We start from the raw sequence: 22,188 nt of genomic DNA, 5'->3' as shown, positions 1-22,188 counted from the left end.
TCTGGAGATAGAGAAGGACAAAACTCTCAGTCAGGTAATACAAGTGGTGATGGATGGATGGCCAGATAATAGGCAGAACTGTACCTCAGAAGTACAAGAATATTGGAACCACAGATCAGAACTGTCTGTTGTGGATGGGATATTGTACAAAGGTTATAGAAAAGAAATGCTTGGGAAAATTCATGAAGGCCACTTAGGTATTGAAAAGTGTAAGAGAAGGGCGCAGGAAGAGATGTTTTGGCCCAAGATGAATCAAGAAATTGCAGAGTTGGTATCTTCTTGTCGAATATGCTTTAAATACCAATCTAGCAACCCTAAGGAGCCATTGCATCCACATCCTAGTCCTCAGAGACCTTATCAAAAGGTAGGCATTGATCTTTTTGTAACTGACAACAAAGATTATCCAGTAATAACAGATCACTACTCATTGTACCCTGAAGTGTGTGGTTTGAGCAGAACAACAGCAGAGAACGTAATTACATGCATGAAATCAGTTTTTTTCAGACATGGTGTACCTGATGAAGTTTTCACAGACAATTACTTAGATACTCAAACCACCCTGTTTGAAATCAACCATCATTCCGTGGACAAATTCACAGATCACATTTCTTCCCCATTCTGATGTTTGGTCTGAACCCCTTGAAGGTATCCGCATGCTACCACACGATGGACTGGTTAGATATTTGCATTAACTAGCAGGTGCACCTAATAAAGTGAGTGCAGAGTGTCTGTGCTCTGGCCCGGAAAGATGAGCCTAGTACATGTAAAGTGTGAGTGAGGGACCAAGTTACCACCTTCCCAGGCTGACGTTTCCCTTATTCTAACTGGTGGTGAGTAATTAATGTTAACGCTCTCTCAGCTCTAAGTAACAGATCCCAGGAAGTGTATGGGTCTGATCAAAGTTTATTCCTCAGTTATTTTCCAGCGTGAGAAAAAGTGGTTAAAACTTTTATTTGCTGAACTGTTGTTTATTAATTGGTTCCTATGTTAAATATTGAATACACCTCAAGAACAAAACGGTATTGCTGCCGTTACGGTACTTTGGGAGGACATGGAAGCGAATACTTAAGTCTTAAGTATTTTGCAGCACACCTTACCACCTCATAACGGTGGCAACTTTTGAGGAAGCGCGTTTGCCTCTGGATTTGCGGCTGGTTCCTACTATGTTTTTGGCAAAGAATGGAAGCAGTCGGACCAAACCGCGGCGCCGCTTAGCAGCTTCAGACTCACCTTGACCAACACCAACTGCTGAACAGCGAAGGAGTTGAGAAGGCCGGACATCAAGTATAGGAACACCACCGGCTCGACCGTGACGATGGTCCTCAGATCCATTTCAAAGCCACTTGCAACCAACGCCTCCAGCGAGTAAGGGAGACAGGTGAGGGAGGCGGGTTAACTACCTGTCCAGCGCCGGTCGTGCTTCAGGCGGACCCGCCCTCCGCTGCCTCCAGCGCCAATGGCAACGTTCACGGCACCTTGGCGAACAAGTCGGCGGCTAAATTTTACTGGCTGCCTGGAGGAGATTTTGCACACTGTCCGCAAAGTACAACACCGCGGCATGAGTGAATCACATGTTATCCATTCCTCTGGGTTCGGGAGGTTCACTCCAAGAAATAGTCGTCATGACATTTTTTTATTTCTCTCTCGCCTTCACCCCGAGTCACAAGTCAATGTAACAGCGGTCAATGTCAGCGTCAACTTTTGTGCTGACACTCCCCTGAGATGAAGTTTGATTAGTTTCGAAACGCACACACGGGCTCCCCCCGAGGAGACGTTTGACTACATGGCTCACACCTGCAAATATAATTTCTGTATTTTCTGTCTGTTGACTGAACCCATGCACCTGTGATGATGCGGCAAGCAAGTTGTTTTTTTTTCCATTGTACCTCTATTTCGCCATACTTGTGCATATTACAATGAATGTGACTTGATTTGACTTCCATTGCAGAAGTACTTGGGATCACGCATGACAAGTCTTAAGAAAATCCAGACGGGTTTTAAGGTCGCTTGTTCTTTGATGCAGATGCATCACATCCTATAATGGACCATGGATCTATGCACTTCCTTACCGGTAACAACTGTGAACTCCAATTTTGAAAGCCCACATGGGCTCTTCCTACAAAGGGCTTCTTGTCCTCTTGCTCTCCTGTTTCACAAAATGTGGAACAAGGAGAAAAGGCTTCGGAGCATGAAAAATTGGAATTCTTTATCAAGGACCCTTGGACATGGGGCTACTCAATAATACCAAATAGTAATTAATGAGGGAATTTCTGGACGTCTCTCTATGTGGTAAAATGGGATTATTTAAGGACACAGCCACCATGTCCTTTCACCCAGTCACCAGAGTTCCCTGACCTGAGGATTTGAAAGGAAATCTTTTCTCTTTCTGGGAAAGAAACCTTGGTATCCTGGAATTGCAACTTCACTCTCGGGGGCTGTCAGTGTAATCTGAGAAAGTTGGCAGTCTCCATTGCTTCCAATGGTTACAAAAGCTTGGTGCTCCAGAGCAACAGGGATTTTTTTTATCTGTTGCATCAATGTGAACAAAGTTTGCCGAATGACACGAGGGATAACGATGGACAACACGGGGGAGAGGCTGATAACTACACGTGCAAGCACTGAGCAGGAAAGACTTACCAGGATGCTGGAGGAATCAGGTGACAGGAAGAGATTGAACAGGTTGGCACTTTATTCAGTGGAATGTGGGTCAATGATACTGATTTTATAGAAGTTCCTAATTCAGGAGGGGCATAGATAGGTTGAATGCACATGGTTCTTTTTTTCCCAGGGTTGGGGAATCAAGAGCAAGCATGTATAGGTTTTGAGGTGAGATAGAAAAGATTTAATAGGAATCTTACGGACAAATTTTAAATTTATTTGTTGAAATACAGCATGGTTTCTGTAAAGGGAAATCTTGCAAAACTGTTAGAATTCTTCAAGGAAGTAACAAGTAGCGTGGATAAAGGAGAGGCAGTGGATGACATTTATTTAGACTTTAAGAAGGCATTTGATAAGGTGCCTCCCGTGGGGCTGCTGCACAGGATAAAATCTTATGGTGTGACAGGAAATATACTGGCATGGAGAGAGGAATGGCTGACAGGCAAGAGGCAACACGTGAAAATAAATGGGGCCTTTTCTGGTTGGCTGCCAGTGACTAGTGGTTTTCCTCAGGGGTCAGTATTGGTACCGTTACTTTTCACATTGTTTGTCAATGATTTAGATAGTGGAATTGATGATTTATGGCAAAGGTTGCAGATGATAAGAAGACAGTGGAGGGTAGGTAGTACTGAGGAAGCAATGCGATTGCAGCAGGACTTAGACAAATTGGAAGAATGGGCAAAAAGGTTGCAGATGGAATACAGTGTTGGGAAATGTATGATAATGCATTTTGGTAAAAGAAACAATAGTGCAGACTATTATCTAAATGGGGAGAAAATTCAAACTTCAGAGGTTCAAAGGGACCTATGAGTCCTTGAGCAAGACTCCCAGAGGGTTAATTCACAGGCTGAGTCTGTGGTAAAGAAGGCAAGTGAAATGATGGCATTTATTTCAAGGGGAATAGAATATAAAAGCAAGGAGATAATGCTGTAGCTTTGTAAGACACTAGTCAGGCCACACTTGGAGTATTGTCAACAGCTTAGAGCCCTTTATCTCAGAAATTCAGAAAGGATGTGTTGTCATTGTAGAGCATCCAAAGGAGGTTCACGATTATATGTTAATGAAGGGGTTAACATATGAGGAGCATCTGGCAGCTTTGGGTCTGTACTCACTGGAATTTAGAAGAATGCGTGGGGATCTCATTGAAACCTACTGAATGTTGAAAGGACGAGATAAGGTGGCTGTGGAAAGGATGTTTCCTCTGGTGGACATATCCAGAACTAGAGGGCACAGCCTCAAAACTGAGGGGTGACCTTTTAGAACAGAAGTAAGGAGGATTTTTTTTTAACCGAAGTGTGGTGAATCTGTGGAATGCTTTGCCGCAGATTGTGGTGCAGACCAAGTCCGTGGCTATATTTAAAATGGAAGTTGATAGTTTCCTGACCGGTCAGGGCATCAAAGGCTGGTGTATGGGGTTGAGTGGGATCCAGAATTAGCCATGATGAAATGGCAGAGTGGACTCGATGGGCTGAATGGCCTAATTCTGCTCCTATGTCTTAGGATCTTATACAGCCCTTCAAGCCATGTGCCCAGCTATCCCCTTGATCTAATCCTAGCCTAATCATGGGACAACGGACCAGGACCAATTAACCTACCAAATGTACGTCTTTGGACTGTGGGAGGAAACCAAAGCGTCCGGAGGAAACACACATGGTCACGGAGAGAATGTGTAAACCCCTTACGGGCAGCGGCAGGAAGTGAACCCCAGTCGTCTGTACTGTAAAGTTTTGTAGTAACCACTACGCTACACTGAAGAAGGTTAGTATATGATATGAGCGACCAGAGGAGTTGGTTAAGGCAAGTACAGTAACAACGTCAAAGCGACATTGGGACACATAGATGGTAAATGTATAGAAGGATATGGGTCAAACACAGGCAAATGGGAATTTTTATCAGCATGGTCATGCCATGCCAATGTTGTGCCTACTTCCATACACTGTGATCCTATGACTCTGAGTCCAACAATGTAAATCGCATCCATTTTTACGAGCTCCAGAGGGAAATATTCTTCTTTCCCTCTCTCCAGCCAGTGATGCAACTGCTTGCCTCTTGTCTCATTTCTCCTGTGTCTGTCTTCCCCTCATGATCCTTCATCTAGATACTTCCACAAAAGTCTTTTGTGCTTCTATCAGCAAGTTTCCCTTCTGCTGTCTCTTCCCTGTCTCTGCTCCTCAGTGTGTCCCGCGCACACTTCCTCCTTGTTGCTAAGTGTACGTGTCTATGGAGCAATTCCATCAAATGTAAACCTTACATAGAATTCTGTCAGTAATATTACCATAAGACAAAGGAGCAGAAGTCGGCCATTCGGCCCATCGAGTCTGCTCCGCCATTTTATCATGAGCTGATCCATTCTCCCATTTAGTCCCACTCCCCCGCGTTCTCACCATAACCTTTGATGCTCTGGCTACTCAGATACCTATCAATCTCTGCCTTAAATACACCCAATGACTTGCTTCCACTGCTGCCCGTGGCAACAAATTCCATAGATTCACCACCCTCTGACTAAAAAAATTTCGTCGCATTTCTGTTCTGAATGGGCGCCCTTCAATCCTTAAGTCATGCCCTCTCATACTAGACTCCCCCATCATGGGAAACAACTCTGCCACATCCACTCTGTCCATGCCTTTCAACATTCGAAATGTTTCTATGAGGTCCCCCCTCATTCTTCTAAACTCCAAGGAGTACAGTCCAAGAGCGGACAAACGTTCCTCATATGTTAACCCTCTCAGTCCCGGAATCATTCTAGTGAATCTTCTCTGTACCCTCTCCAACGTCAGCACATCCTTTCTTAAATAAGGAGACCAAAACTGCCCACAGTACTCCAAGTGAGGTCTCACCAGCGCCTTATAGAGCCTCAACATCACATCCCTGCTCCTATACTCTACTCCTCTAGAAATGAATGCCAACATTGCATTCGCCTTCTTTACCACCGACTCAACCTGGAGCTTAACCTTAAGTGTATCCTGCACGAGGACTCCCAAGTCCCATTGCATCTCAGAACTTTGAATTCTCTCACCATTTAAATAATAATCTGCCTGTTTATGTCTTCTGCCAAAATATTCTGTTAACTGTAAGTAAAACACATTTTATTTCTTGTGTTGGAGAAAGGAAAGAATCTAAACCAGTGGAGTATTGGTTTAAGGTTTCTTGGAACTATGGGAAATTGTGTCACACTGCACACTTTAGATGTACACTCAGTGGCCACTTTATTAGGTACATCTGTGCACCTGCTCGTTAATGCAAATATCTAATCAGCCAATCACATAGGAACAACTCACTGTATAAAAGCATGCAGACATGGTCAAAACATTCTTCAGATCAAATATCAGAATGGGGAAGAAATGTGATCTAAGTGACTTTGACTGTGAAATTGGTGCCAGACGGGGTGGTTTGAGTATCTTGGAAACTGTTGATCTCCTGGGATTTTATGCACAACAGTCTCTAGAGCAGGGGTTCCCAACATTTTTATGCCACGGCACCCTACCATTAACCGATGGGTCTTTGGAGTTTACAGAGGAAGGTGTGAAAAATCAAAAAACATCCAATAAGCGGCATTTCGGTAGACAAAATTGCCTTGTTAATGAGAGAGTTGGGAGAAGACTGGCCAGACTGGTTCAAGTTGAAAGGAAGGTGACATTAACTCAAATAACCAGATGTTACAACAATGTAGAAGACCATCTCTGAATGCACAACATGTCGAACTTTGAAGTGGCTGGGCTACAGCAGCAGAAGACCAAACCAGGTTCTAATCCTGTATCTGATAGAATGGCCACATAGTGTACACATAGGTTGTGTTGAGAGCTATTAATAATCCGTGCCAGAGACTCTGCTTCAGTCCGAAAGTGGACTGCTATCAGTGTAGAGCTTGCACACTCTTCCTGTGAGTGAGTGAGTGTGTGTGTGCTTGTCCTTTAATTGTGGTTGACCCCACATTCCAAAAGCTTGCAGGTTGGAAGAATAACTGGGCTATGTCATTTTCCCAGGTCTGTCGCTGAGTGCTGGAATCTGTGTGAAGTTGCTGAAAACATGGGGAGCATCAAATAATGAGATGAATGTACAATGGGATTAATGGGTAGTTGACGTTCAATGAAGATGGGGTGTGACAAGAGGTCTAGGCGAGGATGGTAAGGACGCAAGTGCTAGAGGATCCAAGACTAGAATCGAGTCATGATTTCGAGACTGAGACGAGAGCAGGATACTTGACTAGATGTTAGATGAGGGTGCGTGGGACTACAACTGGAGGTTATGGGTTGAGAGTGAAAGGTGAAAGGTTTAGGGGGTCATGAGGGGAAGCCTCCTCACTCAGAGGGTCGGGCAAGTGTGGATTGAGCTGTCAGTGCTGGTGGTGCACATGAGCTCAATTGCAATGTTTAAGAGAAGTTTAAATACATACATGGATGATAGGGGTATGGAGGCCTGTGATCCCAGTGCAGGTCAATGGAAGTAGGCAGGTTAAGGACTAGATGGGCCAAAGACCCTGTTTCTGTGCTGTACTTTTCTATGATTCCATGACTAACCTGACAAGACCAGCTGAACATCCAAAAGGGACAAAAACCCTAAATGCAATCGCAGACTGAACCGAAGTTGAGTTGACAATTGAGCCCCGAAACCGAGTTCAGATGCTTCCTAAATATCCAAATCTTGGCGTGAAAACATGGCCACCAATTAGTGGAGCGGGCCAGAATCTTTAAGTGGAGGATCGCCAGAGACTGGCACAGTCAGATGCATACCGTAACACAGAGTGATCCAAAGGGATTGTTTCCTTGCTGTTTATAAGTCTATTATCCTTAAATTCCCTCTGTAAACATCTTCGCACCTTCTACCTTCTTTTTCCCTTTGAGGTAGTCTCATTTATACCCTGAGAAGGACAAGGACAGCAGGGGCAGGGGAGCATCACCTCCAGCAAGCTCCCTGCAAAGGTGCTCAACTTGAAAATATATCACCACTCCTTCACCGTTGCTGAGGCTAAAGCAACAAGGTCTTTCCTCAGCATTGTGGGAGCACGTTCACAGGTAGGATTGCAGATCAGGACGCTGCTTCGCTATTACCTTCTCAAGGCCAATTAGCGATAAATGTTGGCTTCGCTGTGAAAGCCAGTTCCAGAAAATTAATTTCAAAAGAACTGACCAAGCTTTTCTCAAACTTCCAACATCTGCAGAAATTCTTGTGTTTAAGCTTTCTTTCTGAATTCCTTTGTGATTTGATGTCAATTTTCTCAATAACTCTACTGTGATGCGCGTGGGATGATTTACTGCTGCACGTACCAGACCTCAGAAAATCCTGACCACAGAAAATGCCCCTAATCAGCTTCCTCTGAGAAGGAAAACTATTCATTTCATATATAAATACTCAAGGGTCACGTAAGTGTTCTGAGAACCACTGATAACCCAAAGTTTCTATAAGTTAGAAAGACCATTGTCTGAGATCACAAACACAAGAGATTCTGTAGATGATGGAAATCCAAAGCAAAACATACAAAATGCTGGAGGGACTCAACAGGTCAGGCAGCATCTATGGAAAGGAATAGAGTTGACATTTCAGGCCAACACTTCGTCATGACTGGAAGGGGGAATAAGCCAGAGCAAGAAGGTGGGGGAGGGGTGGAAGGAGAAGGCGTACTAGATATGTGTTAGGTGAAGCTAGGTGAGGGAGAAGGTAGGTGGGTGGGGATGGGGGATGGTGAAGTGAGAAGCAGGAAATGATAGAGTGAAAAGGAGATGCATGGGTGGCGCGATAGCATAGTGGTTAACACAACACTTTAAAGTACAGATGGCCCGGGTTCAAATCCCGCCACTGCCTGTAAGGAGTTTGTACGTTCTCCCATATGGGTTTCCTCCGGGCGCTCCAGTTTCCTCCCACAGTCAAAGACGCACAGGTTGGTAGGCTAATTGTCGTTGCAAATTGTCCCGTGATTAGGATTAAATTTGGGGGTTGCTGGGTGGCACGGCTCAAAGGACCAGAAGGGCCTGTTCCATGCTGAACCTCAGTCAAATTAAAAAAAGAATAAATCAGAAGGAATTTGATAGCAGAGGAGAGTAGACCTTGAGGTGAAGGGAAGGAGGAGGAGTACCAAAGGGAGGTGATGGGCCTGTTGTTGTCAGAGCATGAAAGACTGAAGTTTCAGAGAACCAGAGTGCAGAGTAATTCACCCACAGTGCTGACAGCAGCAACTGTAAAATAAAACTCCATGGATTCTCACGCCAGGCTCTTATACAGTGAAGAAGTGAGCCAGAATGTTGAATGGAAGAAGAGAGAAGGGGTAGAGGGTGACATTGCTGGTTAATTAGCTACAGTTTAATATAGATCTTAGAACCATAAGACAAAGGAGCAGAAGTCGGCCATTCGGCCCATCGAGTCTGCTCCGCCATTTTATCATGAGCTGATCCATTCTCCCATTTAGTCCCACTCCCCCACCTTCTCACCATAACCTTTGATGCCCTGGCTACTCAGATACCTATCAATCTCTACCTTAAATACACTCAATGACTTGGCCTCCACTGCCACCTGTGGCAACAAATTCCATAGATTCACCACCCTCTGACTAAAAAGGTTCCTTCGCATCTCTGTTCTGAATGGGCGCCCTTCAATCCTTAAGTCATGCCCTCTCGTACTAGACTCCCCCATCATGGGAAACAACTTTGTCACATCCACTCTGTCCATGCCTTTCAACATTTGAAATGTCTCTATGAGGTCCCCCCTCATTCTTCTGAACTCCCAGGGATACAGTCCAAAAGCGGACAAATGTTCCTCATATGTTAACCCTCTCATTCCCAGAATCATTCTACTAAATCTTCTCTGAACCCTCTCCAACATCAGCACATCCTTTCTTAAATAAGGAGACCAAAACTGCCCACAGTACTCCAAGTGAGGTCTCACCAGCGCCTTATAGAGCCTCAACATCACATCCCTGCTTCTATACTCTATTCCTCTAGAAATGAATGCCAACATTGCATTCGCCTTCTTCACTACTGACTCAACCTGGAGGTTAACTTTAAGGGTATCCTGTACGAGGACTCCCAAGACCCGTTGCATCTCAGAACTTTGAATTCTCTCCCCATTTAAATAGTAGTCTGCCCATTTATTTCTTCTGCCAAAGTGCATAACCATACACTTTCCAACATCGTATTTCATTTGCCACTTCTTTGCCCATTCTTCCAATCTATCCAAGTCTCTCTGCAGACTCTCTGTTTCCTCAGCACTACCGGCACCTCCGCCTATCTTCATATCGTCAGCAAACTTAGCCACAAAGCCATCTATTCCATAATCCAAATTGTTGATGTACAACGTAAAAAGAAGCGGCCCCAACATGGACCCCTGTGGAACACTACTGGTAACCAGCAGCCAATCAGAATAGGATCCCTTTATTCCCACTCTCTGTTTCTTGCCAATCAGCCAACGCTCTATCCACGTATGTAACTTTCCAGTAGTTTCAAGAACTAGTTAATGAGTATATAGATCTGTGCTACAATTCAAAACATGCCAGGTCAGGGGTGTTGACAGACCACAGAGAGCCAAACTGAACAGGTTGAATGTTATTGCTATCATCGTATTGTGCAGGGGAAAAAAAATCTATTCACCATTGGAAAATGTGAACGTCAGTTTCTAGATTTTAAATGTGCATGAATTAAAGAGACTGATGTCTCCCCATTTGGACGCTGGGTATCTAGACACATTCTAACTCCTCCACAGATGGTGATTGTCATTTATAAAGTATTGCAGCACTTCACCATATAAGAGCCTGGCGTGCAATTCCATAGTTTTATTTTACATTTGCTGCTGTCAGCACTGTGAGTGAATTGCTCTGTCCTTTGGTTCTCTGGAACTTCAGTCTTTCATGCTCTGACCACAACATGACAGATGTGCTCTTTTCTGTCGAGTCAGTTTGATGAAATAATGATCAGGAGACCTAGTGGAGTGACAGCCAGTTCAGAGGGAAGTGGGCCTGAGGAACCATTCAACACAGCACAATTAGGCCTTGGCTTCTTTGCTTTCAATGTTTTAATTCAGTTTGTGGGAGTTTTTTTCTGGTTTTCATTTATGCTTGGCAAAATTAAACATTTTAGCAAATTAGAAGCAAACTTGTTTGACAAGTATAACTTTTGGTCTCCAGAAAATCCAATTCAATTGAAATTAATACAGCTCATTCATGTTATAGAGCAATTGAAATTAATGCAGCCCATTCATATTATAGATCACAGCACAGTACAGGCCCTTCAGCCCACAATATTGTGCCACCTTTTAACCTACTTGAAGATCAAACTAACGCTTCCCTCCTACACAGCTCGCCATTATTCTGTCAGCTGTGTGCCTATCTGAAGTTTCTCAAATGCTGCTACTAATGTATCTGCCTCTACCACAGCACCCAGCAGAGCTCTGCACACACTCACCACTCTCTGTGTAAAGAACTTACCACAAATGTTCCTCCTCGATTGTACTTTCCTCCAATCTGCTTAAAATCATGATCCGTCGGATTAAGCCATTTCCATCCTGGGGAAAAAGAGACTCGATCTATGCCTCTTATCATCTTTTAAAACTCTTTTAAGTCACCTCTCATCCTCCTTCACTCCAAAGAGAAATTGCCCTGTTTTGCTCAACCTATCCTCATAAGATATGCTCTCTAGACCAGACAGCATCCTGGCGAATCTCCGCTGTACTCTCTCTAAAGCTTCCACATCCTTCCTATAATGAGGCAACTAAAACTGAACACAATATTCCAAGTGTGGTTTAACCAGGTTTTTATAGAGCTGCAACATTACTTACCGGCTCTTGAACTCAATCCCCCCAACTAATGGCAGTTTGTTTTTAATTTGCTAAAGTGTTTAATTTCGCCAAACATAAATGAAAAACAGAAAAAAACACCCATAACCTGAAATAAAAATTAAAAGCAAACAAGCTAAGGCTTAATTGTGCTGCATTGAATGGTTCTTTAGGCCATTTTCATCTGAACTGACTGTCACTCCAAGTCTCCTGATCATTATTTCACCATAAGCCTTCATAACAACTCTATCAGCTTGCGCGGCAAATTTGAGGGATCTATTAGCAGGAACATTAGCATTAAAATTCACCGTTCTCTGTCAGGTAACATCATTGTCATGGCAATGAGCAGTACATCCCATGCAGAAATGAGAAGAACCATTAGATGACATACTTGTGTTGAAACCCATTTGCAATAATCTTAGAGAAAAAGAGAAATACAAAGACATAAATAGGACAGAATCCCAGAAACTTTTCCCCAAGTGTAAATTGCCTAGTACTACAGAGCATGCAGTTAAGGTGAGAAAGTTCAAAGGCGAAAGTTCAAAGGCCAGGCTTTTTACAGAATGGAGGGTGTGCAGAATGGACTTCCAGGATAGAAACAGATATAATAGTGGTGTTTAAAAGGAGTTAGACATATGAATATGAAGGAATGGAAGGATATGGATTGTGTACAGACAGAAGGAATGCAATTTATTTTGTTATCACACTCAGCGTAGACAATGTAGACTGAAGGCCTTGTTCCTGTTCTGTAAGGTTCCATGTTCTAATTCCTGGGATGTGTTCTGCACTATCATAAATAATTAAAGAATTTGGATCTGTATTCTTTGAAGTTTGAAAGAATGAAGGATGTCTTTGTGAAAACAGAAATTCCTTAAGGGGTCATGACTAGAGATTGAGAAGTATATAAAATTTTGAGGGGTGAATGCATGTAGGCATTTTCCCCTCCAGTAGACTAGAACTGGAGGCATTATACTTAGGGTGAAATGTGAAATATTTAAGGGGAATCTGAGGAGAAATTTTGTCACACAGAGAATGAGGTGGTACAAGCTGCCAGCAGGTGATAGCTACGGGTTCAATTGTACCAATTAATAGAAATTCAGATACGTACATGGATGGGAGGGGCTTGGAGAGATATGGTCCAGGTGCAAGTAGATGGGATTAGGCCGAAGATCGGGCCAGCATAGAGCAGGTAAGCCAAAAGCCCTGTTTCTGTGTTGTAGTACCTTATGACTCTGTATTTCATTAGTGGGAGAGACATGAAGAAGGGATCATAGTTATAAAATAAGGGGTTAGGGACTTAAAACTGAGATGGGTGGGAACTTCTTGCAGAGGGCGGTGTATTCTTGGAATTTTCTACCCCAGAGGACTATTGGAGGTATTTAAAAAAGGGTACATATATTATTACACATCAGTGTACTAAGAATGTTGGGGAACTGACACAGAGGAGTATTTGAGCTCAGGGGAGGATCAGCCATGACATATTGTATAGCACAGCACATGTGAGAGACCAGGTAGCCTCTGTTTTAATCAATAGAGCTGAGGTGGGGAAGGCTGAGATCTTCAAGTCCCTGTAGTAGGTGTAACCATCACCAATAGCCTGTCTTGGTCCAGCCACATAGACACAATGGCCAGGAAAACACACTGTGCCTCTATTTCCTCAGAAGGCGAAGGAAATTCGGCATATCCCCATTGTCTCTCACCGATTCTATCAATGCACCATTAAAAGAATCCTAGGTGCACTGCAGCTTGATCTAACAGCTGCCCTACTCCCTTTATTTGCCTCTTGCTGAAGGCTGTGTAGATAAATGCTTTGTCTCATCCACATTATCTTAATGTTTTAACTATTCATCAATTTTAGTTATGTTTTAATGTGTTTAAAGTTTATTGATGGCATATTCTTCCTGATAGGTTGGGGTGTTGAAATTGCAGAGTAGTGGACATGCATGAAAACCAGCCTCCCCTCTATGTCCTCTGTCTACACTTTACACTGCCTCAGAAAAACAACCTGCATAATCAAAGGCACCCCCCACACTGACATTTTCTCCTCTTTATCCCCACCCCCCCCCTTCTATTGGACAGAAGATACAAAGGCTTTGAAACATGCACCGTCAATCTCAAGGACATTTACAAGGGAACATTTACAAGGATGTTGTCAGGACTGGAGCACCTGAGTTACAAGGAAAGTTTGACTAGGTTAGGACTTTATCCCTTGGAATGTAGAAGATTGGAGGAAAATTTGGAAGAGGTACAGAAAATTATGAGGGGTATAAATAGGAACTACAACTGGAGGTTGAGGGTGAAAATTGAAAAATTTAAGGGGAACATGAGGGGAAATGTCTTCACTAATAGGGTTGTGAGAGTGTGGAATGAGTTGCCAGCACAAGTGGGGCATGCAGTCTCGACTTCAATATTTAAGAGAAATTTAAAATGGATGTGAGGGCTATGGTCCCAGTGCAGGTCGATGGGAGTAGGCAGTTTAAATGGTTTGGCATAGACTAGATGGGCCAAGGGGCCTGCTTTTGTGTTGTACTTTTCCATGACCCTATGGCTTTATGATAGTTTTTTATCTTGCCATTATGCATCCAAGGCATGCGGGGTCTTTGATGATGCTGGCTGCTTTACTGAGGCAGCGAGAAGTATGGACAGAGTCCTCAGAGGGGAGGTTGATTTTTGTGATGTGCTGAGCTTTGTCCAAAACGCTGCTGTTTCTTTTCCCCCATCATCTTGCTGAAGGAAGGTAATGGTCATCTCCTGATTCCACTTGGCCCATGCGCCCTAATTTCTGTTTACAGATTGTGACACATCTTAACAGAAGTTTCATTTTCTGTGCTGTTTTGTGGTATGTTTATTATCTCACCTTTGAAGAACGGTGTCATTGAAAATGTTAAACAATGATAGATAAGCTTGTATTAGGCAAGGATATTATGGGTTACAGAACTAAGGCAGGGAGATGGCTTTCAGATAGAGATAATTGAATGGTGGACCAGGCTTGAAGGATTGAATGCCTGTTTCTGCCTTGCTCCGAATGGGGAAAATTGATTGCCGGTGCGTACACCATCCTGATGGCTGAAAGATTACACTAGCAGCGCAAACGTGGACATTGTCCAGACAGGAGGAGTCAAAGTAAGCTCTGTCACGAGATGGTTATAGCCCATAAATCACCAGGTGAAACATAAAGATTAATGAAATTTTAAAACAACTGATGGGAAAACAACAATACATGAGAATAGCTGATGCTAAAGCCAATAACATTCATCAGTTCTGCAGAAATCATCTATCAATTTCAATTCTTTAAAAAGAAATCTTCTTTCAAAACAAGGCTGGGATAAAGCATGCAGCTACTGAATATGTTACTGAATATAAAAACTAACGTAACCTTGGAGACAAAAGTGAGAAGCATTCCCTGTCTCAGAAATTTCCCTAAAGCAGAGCAACAACGATATTTTCTACTCCTGCCAGCACACCTTTCCTTAGAATACAACGGGTATGGCAAAGGAGGTAGATTCGAATTTAAACAGGTGCAGAGAAAGTGTTGCACAATTAACTGTGCCGACTCTGGAAAATGCAAAGAACTACCTGTGGCGTGTTACTTGCTAGTCACAGTAATTCCTGTGTTAATTGTTCTGCCTAACTGCCGCCTTCTTTTGCAAGGGTCCAGCATTGTGGGTGACCAACACCAGTAAAGGCAATCGGTCAGGGTACACCTGCGAGGAGAGAAATAGTCGACATTTCAGGTCGGAGACTCTACACCCGTTTTTATTTTGGCTGAGAATAATCATGGATTACCAACTATTGCAGCTGGACTTCGGTCCTTTCATATAGTTAGCTTCTTATCACATAATGCAATGTGTTGAACCATGACAGGGTAGATTGAGAGATCAAGATCAAGTTCAAATTTATTGTCATTCATGCATACACATGCACACAGCTAAACGAAATATCATTCCTCTGGGGCCAAGGTACAAAACACAGTACGTATAGATCCGACACACAGGTGGGAGGAGAAGATAGCGGCGCGACGCAGCACGCGCAGCTCTCCGGTGAAATGATATCGTATCTGTTAAATAGGGGCCGTGGACAATTCTGATTTGATGGAGACAGATGTGAAAGCACAGAGGAACATCTGGAGAAATTTCTGAAACGCCCGGTTCGCTGCCACTGCTACTGTGCGATCGAGAATCTCCGAAGGGAAGGCCCCAAAATCCCCGGCTTTGCCTGCTGCTGGTGACCGAGGCTGAGGTTGAAGCGATCGGATAGAAATGGTGCTCAGTACTCGGTGTCGGAGGGCTGATCGGAGCTCGAAGTTTTCGGACAACTCAGTCGGACTGTGGTCGGACATGGCAGGGAGAGTTTTCTTCCTTCTCCCATCTGTGTAAGATGTGGGACTTTCGAGAGACTTTGAACTTTGTTACTGTGCCATGGCCTGTTCTTCATCAAGTTATGGTATTGTTGCACTGTTGTAACTATATGTTATAATTATGTGGTTTTTGTTAGTTTTTCAGTCTTGGTCTGTCCTGTGTTTCTGTGATATCACACCAGAGGAAATATTGTATCATTTCTTAATGCATGCATTACTAAATGACAATAAAAGAGGACTGCGCGTCCTCATAATCTAATCTAATATAGTTACGATCCGGCACATATGGTCACAAAATAAAATTAGCACAGGTCCCTGAGAGCCATGGCCTGAAGATTGTCCAGTTGACATGGAGCGCAAGGCGCATGTTCATGTAAATCAGCATAATATTATTGACAGTATTGTAATAAAACAAACAGTCGTGTAGTATATGCAACAGCAGCAACAGAAGATGCAAAGTGACCAGTGTGTCTGTGCGTTGGGGTGTGGGGGAGGATGGTGGCAGCTTGGCATTCAGACAGGATGTGCATGTGGGCTGGGTGTTACATAGTCTAACAGCCCGGGGGAAGATGCTGTTCTGCAGCCTGACAGTTCTGGTTCTTCTGCTGCGGTGTCTTCTACCTGATGCAGGAGGTCAAAGAGATTGTGGGAAGGATGGGGGGGAGGTAGGGGGGCCTTTAACAACGCTAGAGGCACTGCTGACATGATCGTCTTTACCATAGGATGTCCTTTCCGCAGTCTGGTAACAGCGGCTCCTTGAGCTTTAGTATCTTCTGCCCATTGGGAGGGGAGACAAAACGAAACGTTGGGTTGGAGGGCTCCTTGGTTATGCTTTCCCAGGGCAGTGGGAATCATAAACAGAGTTTAATGTAGGGGAGGCTAGATTTCCTAGGACCAGGGACGTTTTACCCTTCTTCCATTTCTGAAAAGTGAAGTGAGAACAGAGGCACGAGAAATGGCTGAGTTCTGGTCAAGGGCTTTGTTAACAATGGTTCGGGGAAAATAAAAAGTATTTCAGAAGCATGAGTCAAGCATGGCCCAGTCCATCGTGGGTAAATCCCACCCAAGCATTGAGCACATCCACATGAAATGCTGTCACAGGAAAGCAGCATCCATCATCGGGGGCCCCCACCACCCAGGGCGTGCTGACTTCTCGCAACTGCCACGAGTCAGGACTCACACCACCAGGTTCATGAACGGTTATTACCCCTCTACCATTAGGCTCTTGAATCAAAGGGGATAAATTCACTCAACTTCACTTGCCCCATCACTGAAATGGTCCCACTACCTGGGACTCACTTCCAAGGACTCTTCATCTCATGTTCTCGATACCTATGGCTTAGTTATTTATAATTATTATTTCTTCTTTTCGCAATTGCACAGTTTGACATCTTCTGCACTCTGTTGAACACCCTAGTTGGACCATCTTTCATTGATTCTGTTACGGTTACTATTATATAGATTTATAGAGTATGCCCACAAGAAAATGAATTTCAGGCTTGTACGTGGACACATACACATACTTTGATAATTTATTTACCTTGAACTTTGATGTTCTCTTAAGGGGTTGTCAGTGGATTCTCGTAATGGAGAATGGCTGTGTGTGACTTTGTTTAACATGGGGAGGCTGACGTGCAGGCAGCCATCACACGGTCCTTCACAGATCCACGTCAGGGTCTAGTGGCATGGAATGCAAGATGATGGGGGAAACCTTCACTGCCATTCTCTTGGGTCATCATCTTCCATCTGCTCCACCATCGAGGTTTTGGTTGGATCACTCTTTCTCTGGAACCTCCCCCTTGACCTGATCACTGTGGGTGACCCTACCAGGAGCTAAGCGGCAGGTGGCCAAACTGCAGGAGGCATCACTCTCAGGATCGCAGGTCTCTCCTCCGTGACAAGGTGATGATCCTCGGAGAAGATTTCACAAGCACCCGGATCTGACTGAGTGAAGGTGATTGGCAAAAGAACATGAAGCAACCGGTTAATGTCTTGACGAGCTGCCTGGGAGTTTATGTGGAGACAGAATCAGTTGGGGGGGGTGGAGCTGGATGACTATCTGAATGGATATACAAGGCTGAATTAGCAGGGTTTTGGCTGTGGGTCTCCCACCTGACATGTTAACTCTGTTTCTTTTCCCATAGATGCAGCCTCTCCTGCTGAGTATTTCTAGCATTTTTCATACTTGTTTTCTGATCTTCAGCATCTGCAGATCTCTTTAGTTTTTCACCAGATGAAGGTTCTACTTCAGCTGAGCAAACAACTGGAGAAATGGCCAAGCGGTCAAGGCATCACAGTTACAGCAGGAAGAGGCCAGACACCAGCTCTCCTCACAAATGATGGTGATCCGTTGAAACAGTGCGAGGGAGGATCTTGGCCCCTACTGAACACCTGTCTGGCCATGCATCCTCACTGACAAGAGTCAAGCTCCACAGTAGTAGAGCCTAAATCATTACTAAAGCATTCTACATCACCTGCACGTGCCAATAGCTGCCAGAAAAACCAGCATCCTCTCCATTAACTCTGACCACATTAAGCAAAGTTGCCAACAGAATTCGTGACCTCTCCCACCCCAGTAACTTCCTTTCATCTCGCCTCCCAACAGGCAGAAGATATAAAAGCTCAAGGACCCATTGCTGTTATCAGACTCTTGAATGAACATCATACGCTAAAGGTGAACTCAATCTATCTCCTTTGTCATGGCTCAACACTTTAGATGGTGTTATACTAACTAACAATATGAATGGGCTGAACCCCGGATATAGTGGATGACAATCTGTCTTGCTGAGTCTGTCTGCCTTTGTTTTGTTTCTCTTACTTCCCTGTGACTGGTTTTAATGTCTCGCTAGAAGTAGGCTTATTTCAAAGTTCAAAGTACATATATGTCACCATATACTACTCCGAGACTCATTTTCTTGCAGGCATTCACAATAAAATAAAGAAATATAATTGAATCAATTTAAAATACTACACCCAAAGACTGGCGAACATAAATTGTGCAAAAGAAGACACGATAAATCCTTATATTTGTCTACCATATTTGTCCACCCGCACTGCACTCTCTCTGAAACTGCGACACTGTATTTTATATTTTGTTATTGGTTTACTTTTGTACTATCTTGATGTTTTTAGGATTGAACCAATCTGTCTTACAGATTTAAAGCTTTTCACTTTCTCAGCACATAGAGCTGAGCAACAGAGAAACAGGACCTTTGGTCCATCATGTCTATGCCAACCAACACACCCTTCTATCCAAACCCCACTTACCTGCATGAACTCCATGTCCCTCTGTGACCTGGTCAGTCAACTATCTGCCCAGATGCCTCCTAAATGTTGTCCCTGCCTCCACCATCACCTCTAGCAACATGTAAAACATCCTCCCTCTAACCTTGAACATAGCCTGACTCCCCTACTCTGTGAAACAGACCCTGCCTACCTAGCTGGTATGTGCCACTCAGTTTTATGTAACTCTGTATCACAATAGTAAGCCAATTAACAATGACCAGATACAGTCACACACATGACTTGTACCTCTGTTCAGTAAGCATGCTAAGAGAAACCACATCCATATCAACCAAACGACAGACGCTACCAGCCGAAATTTCATTCTCTGTGTGCAGTAATTAATTCTGTGTGGAATTACAAAAAAATACAATTACAAATTGTGTGGGGGAAAAAATTGAAGTGAAGAGTTTAAGTCAGCAGGTTTCATTGAGAAGGATGCCTCGGCCATGTGAGCCGAGCAGTTTATTCTCCTAAAATTAGATTATCTGCTTAGTAATCACTGCTGTTGATGTATTGTAACAATTTATGGAGTGGATTTGTTTAGCCTTGAGTTAGTCTTGATGTCAGCAACTGCTGTCACAGTTTGTTGGCCTTCAGTGTCAAGGCCACGTCACTGATGTGCGATAGCATTCAGAATGAAAGATTAGCAATAGCAGTAATGGCAGGCTTATTGAAAAATTATTTATGATTCATTGTAGAGAATGCCCATAAGATTTTGTATGTTATCAATTAATAATTTGACTGTTGCTATTTGTTTCCTTTTCCTCCTACTTCTCTTCCCATCCGCTATCCTCTGGGGAACTTTGATATGCCAATCCTGCTATTTCTAAAGGATGTTTTACTTTTAAAACACAAGGAATGGAGAAAAATGGCATTTGATTAGACACACAATTGTGCTGTACAGTCATTTCTTCTAAGCCCTCAGTATATTCACAAGAGATCACAAGGCAAATGTACCACCTGGTGGGACTCGTGTCTCTTAAAGATCCAGGGTTTAAGGAGAGCTCAAATTTGACAAGCAATACTTTGCAATGCACTTTTTTTGAAAGCATTTTCAATTTATAATGTTACTGCCTGCTTGGGTTTAACCCCTTTCTTGTAGCTATATTTTATCTCAAACTTTGAAAAGTGAATCATTGTGAGCCAGCGTAATGTATTTGTATCTGACCCTTGGTTCGTATCAGAACAGAAAGGTTATTTTTGAGTTTGGTGCTGACAAGTGAAATAGTATTTCCATTCTCAATCGAATTGCTAGTTCATCACTTTCATTACGTATTTAATGTTCAAATGACAGCAGATTTTTCATTAGTGTACAGAAAAATCAATGCAGATGACCTCTTTCATGATAGGAGTTTCTTTGTTGATGAAGCACTGTACTGAGGTCAAGAAAATATGCCATGTTTTTCTGGTTTCAAAACCTCATATGAATGATGCAATGGGCCGGATACACCCAGTGGCCACTTTATTAGGTACACCTGTACACTTGCTCTTTAATGCAAATACCTAATCAGCCAATCATGTGGCAGCAACTCAATGCATAAAAGCATGCAGACATGGTCAAGAGGTTCAGTTGTTCACGCACAAAATGCTGTTGGAACGCAGCAGGCCAGGCAGCATCTATAGGAAGAGGTACAGTCGCCGTTGCTTGAATTTCCAACATCTGCAGAATTCCTCGTATTTGAGGTTCAGTTGTTGTTCAGACCAAGCATCAGAGCAGGGGAAGAAATGTGATCGAAGTGACTTTGACCGTGGAATGATCGTTGTTGCCAGATGGTGTGGTTTGAGTATCTCAGAAGCTGCTGATCTCCTGAGATTTTCATGCAGAGCAGATATAGAGTTTACAGAGGATGGTGCGAGAAAGGAAGAACATCCAGTGAGCAGCAGTTCTGTGGGTGAAAACACCTTGTTAATGAGAGAAGTCAGAGGAGAATGGCCAGACTGGTTCATGCTGACAGTAATGCATTGCAACAGTGGTATGAGGAAGAGCATCTCTGAAAGCACAACATGCTGAACCTTGAAGTGGATGGACTTCAGCAACAGAGGATCATGAACATACACTCAGTGGCCACTTAATTAGATACAGGAGGTACCTAATAAGGTAGCCACTGATTGTATATTTGTACCAAATGGTTATGGATTTTTAATATTGTTTACTGCACAGCAGACAAGTCTGTTCTTTGCTTGTTTGTTTATTATTATCGTTTTTATTTTTTTTTCCTGATTCTTTACACACCGTAGGGTTGTGAAACTCTACCAGGAGCATTTTACTGTTTGATTTCATCTCTGTTCAGTGAAAGGTACTCGTGTAGAAGTGACTAGTCCCATTTCAGAGATTAGAGAACATGATCCAGGCTGATACTTCACTGCAGTACAAAATGGATGAATGCCTCAAGTTTTGTTTTGAATGAGAATTTAAATCAAAACTAAATCAATAATACATTAAAAATCCTACACCACAATTCAAAAAAGAACTCTGAGTCAGATTCAGGTTCAATTATTACACGTACGTTGAAACATGCAGTAAAATGCACTGTTTGCATTAACAACCATCACAGCCTAAGGATGAACTGAGGGCAGCCCGCAAGTGCTGCCGCCTGTTCCGCTGCCAACAGAGCATGCCCACAATGTTCAGCAGAATAATAATGTCAAATCAATCCCCGATTCTCCCTCACACACACACACAGACCTCTAAACCCAGGACAGGCTGTTCCTGGGCCTCCAGTGGACTTACAGACTTGCAGACCTGCAGACCCTGACCTTCGGCCATCAAGCCTCAACTTCCACACTTCTGGAGTCGCCTACTCCGGCCTTCGGAATCAGCCCCAGGACTCACCAGTGACAGGACCCCAAACTCAAGGCCTCGAACTCCGACTTGCCAACTCAGTGACTTTAGGGGCCATCAGTCCTCATGCCTCCTGCCCACACACACCGCCAATCCTGGGACCCACCATAAGAACATAAGAAATAGGAGGAGGTGTAGGCCATCTGGCCTGTCAAGCCTTCTCCGCCATTCATTAAGGTCATAGCTAATCTGGCCATGGACTCATCTCCACCTACCTGCCTTTCCCCCATAACCCTCAATTCCTCTACTATGCAAAATTCCATCCAAACTTGTTTTAAATATATTTACT

At 43.5% G+C, this 22,188-nt stretch overlaps 1 protein-coding gene across 8 annotated transcripts in view; it reads right to left on the bottom strand.

The window, feature by feature from the left end:
* zgc:174356 (uncharacterized protein LOC100137120 homolog) overlaps positions 1–1,605 on the bottom strand; it is a 146,686-nt gene extending 145,081 nt beyond the window's left edge. For all 8 annotated transcript variants that reach the window (XM_063054986.1, XM_063054989.1, XM_063054987.1 and 5 more), the window contains exon 1: positions 1,231–1,605. In XM_063054986.1, coding sequence (XP_062911056.1) covers positions 1,231–1,332 — 102 coding nt within the window. In that variant the 5' untranslated portion in view covers positions 1,333–1,605. The remainder of the gene's footprint in view (positions 1–1,230) is intronic.
* Positions 1,606–22,188: the final 20,583 nt, after the last annotated feature.

This window comes from Mobula hypostoma, chromosome 8 (assembly GCF_963921235.1).
Source record: "Mobula hypostoma chromosome 8, sMobHyp1.1, whole genome shotgun sequence".
NCBI lineage: Eukaryota > Metazoa > Chordata > Chondrichthyes > Myliobatiformes > Myliobatidae > Mobula > Mobula hypostoma.
This window is presented reverse-complemented; position numbering and strand designations above follow the sequence as displayed.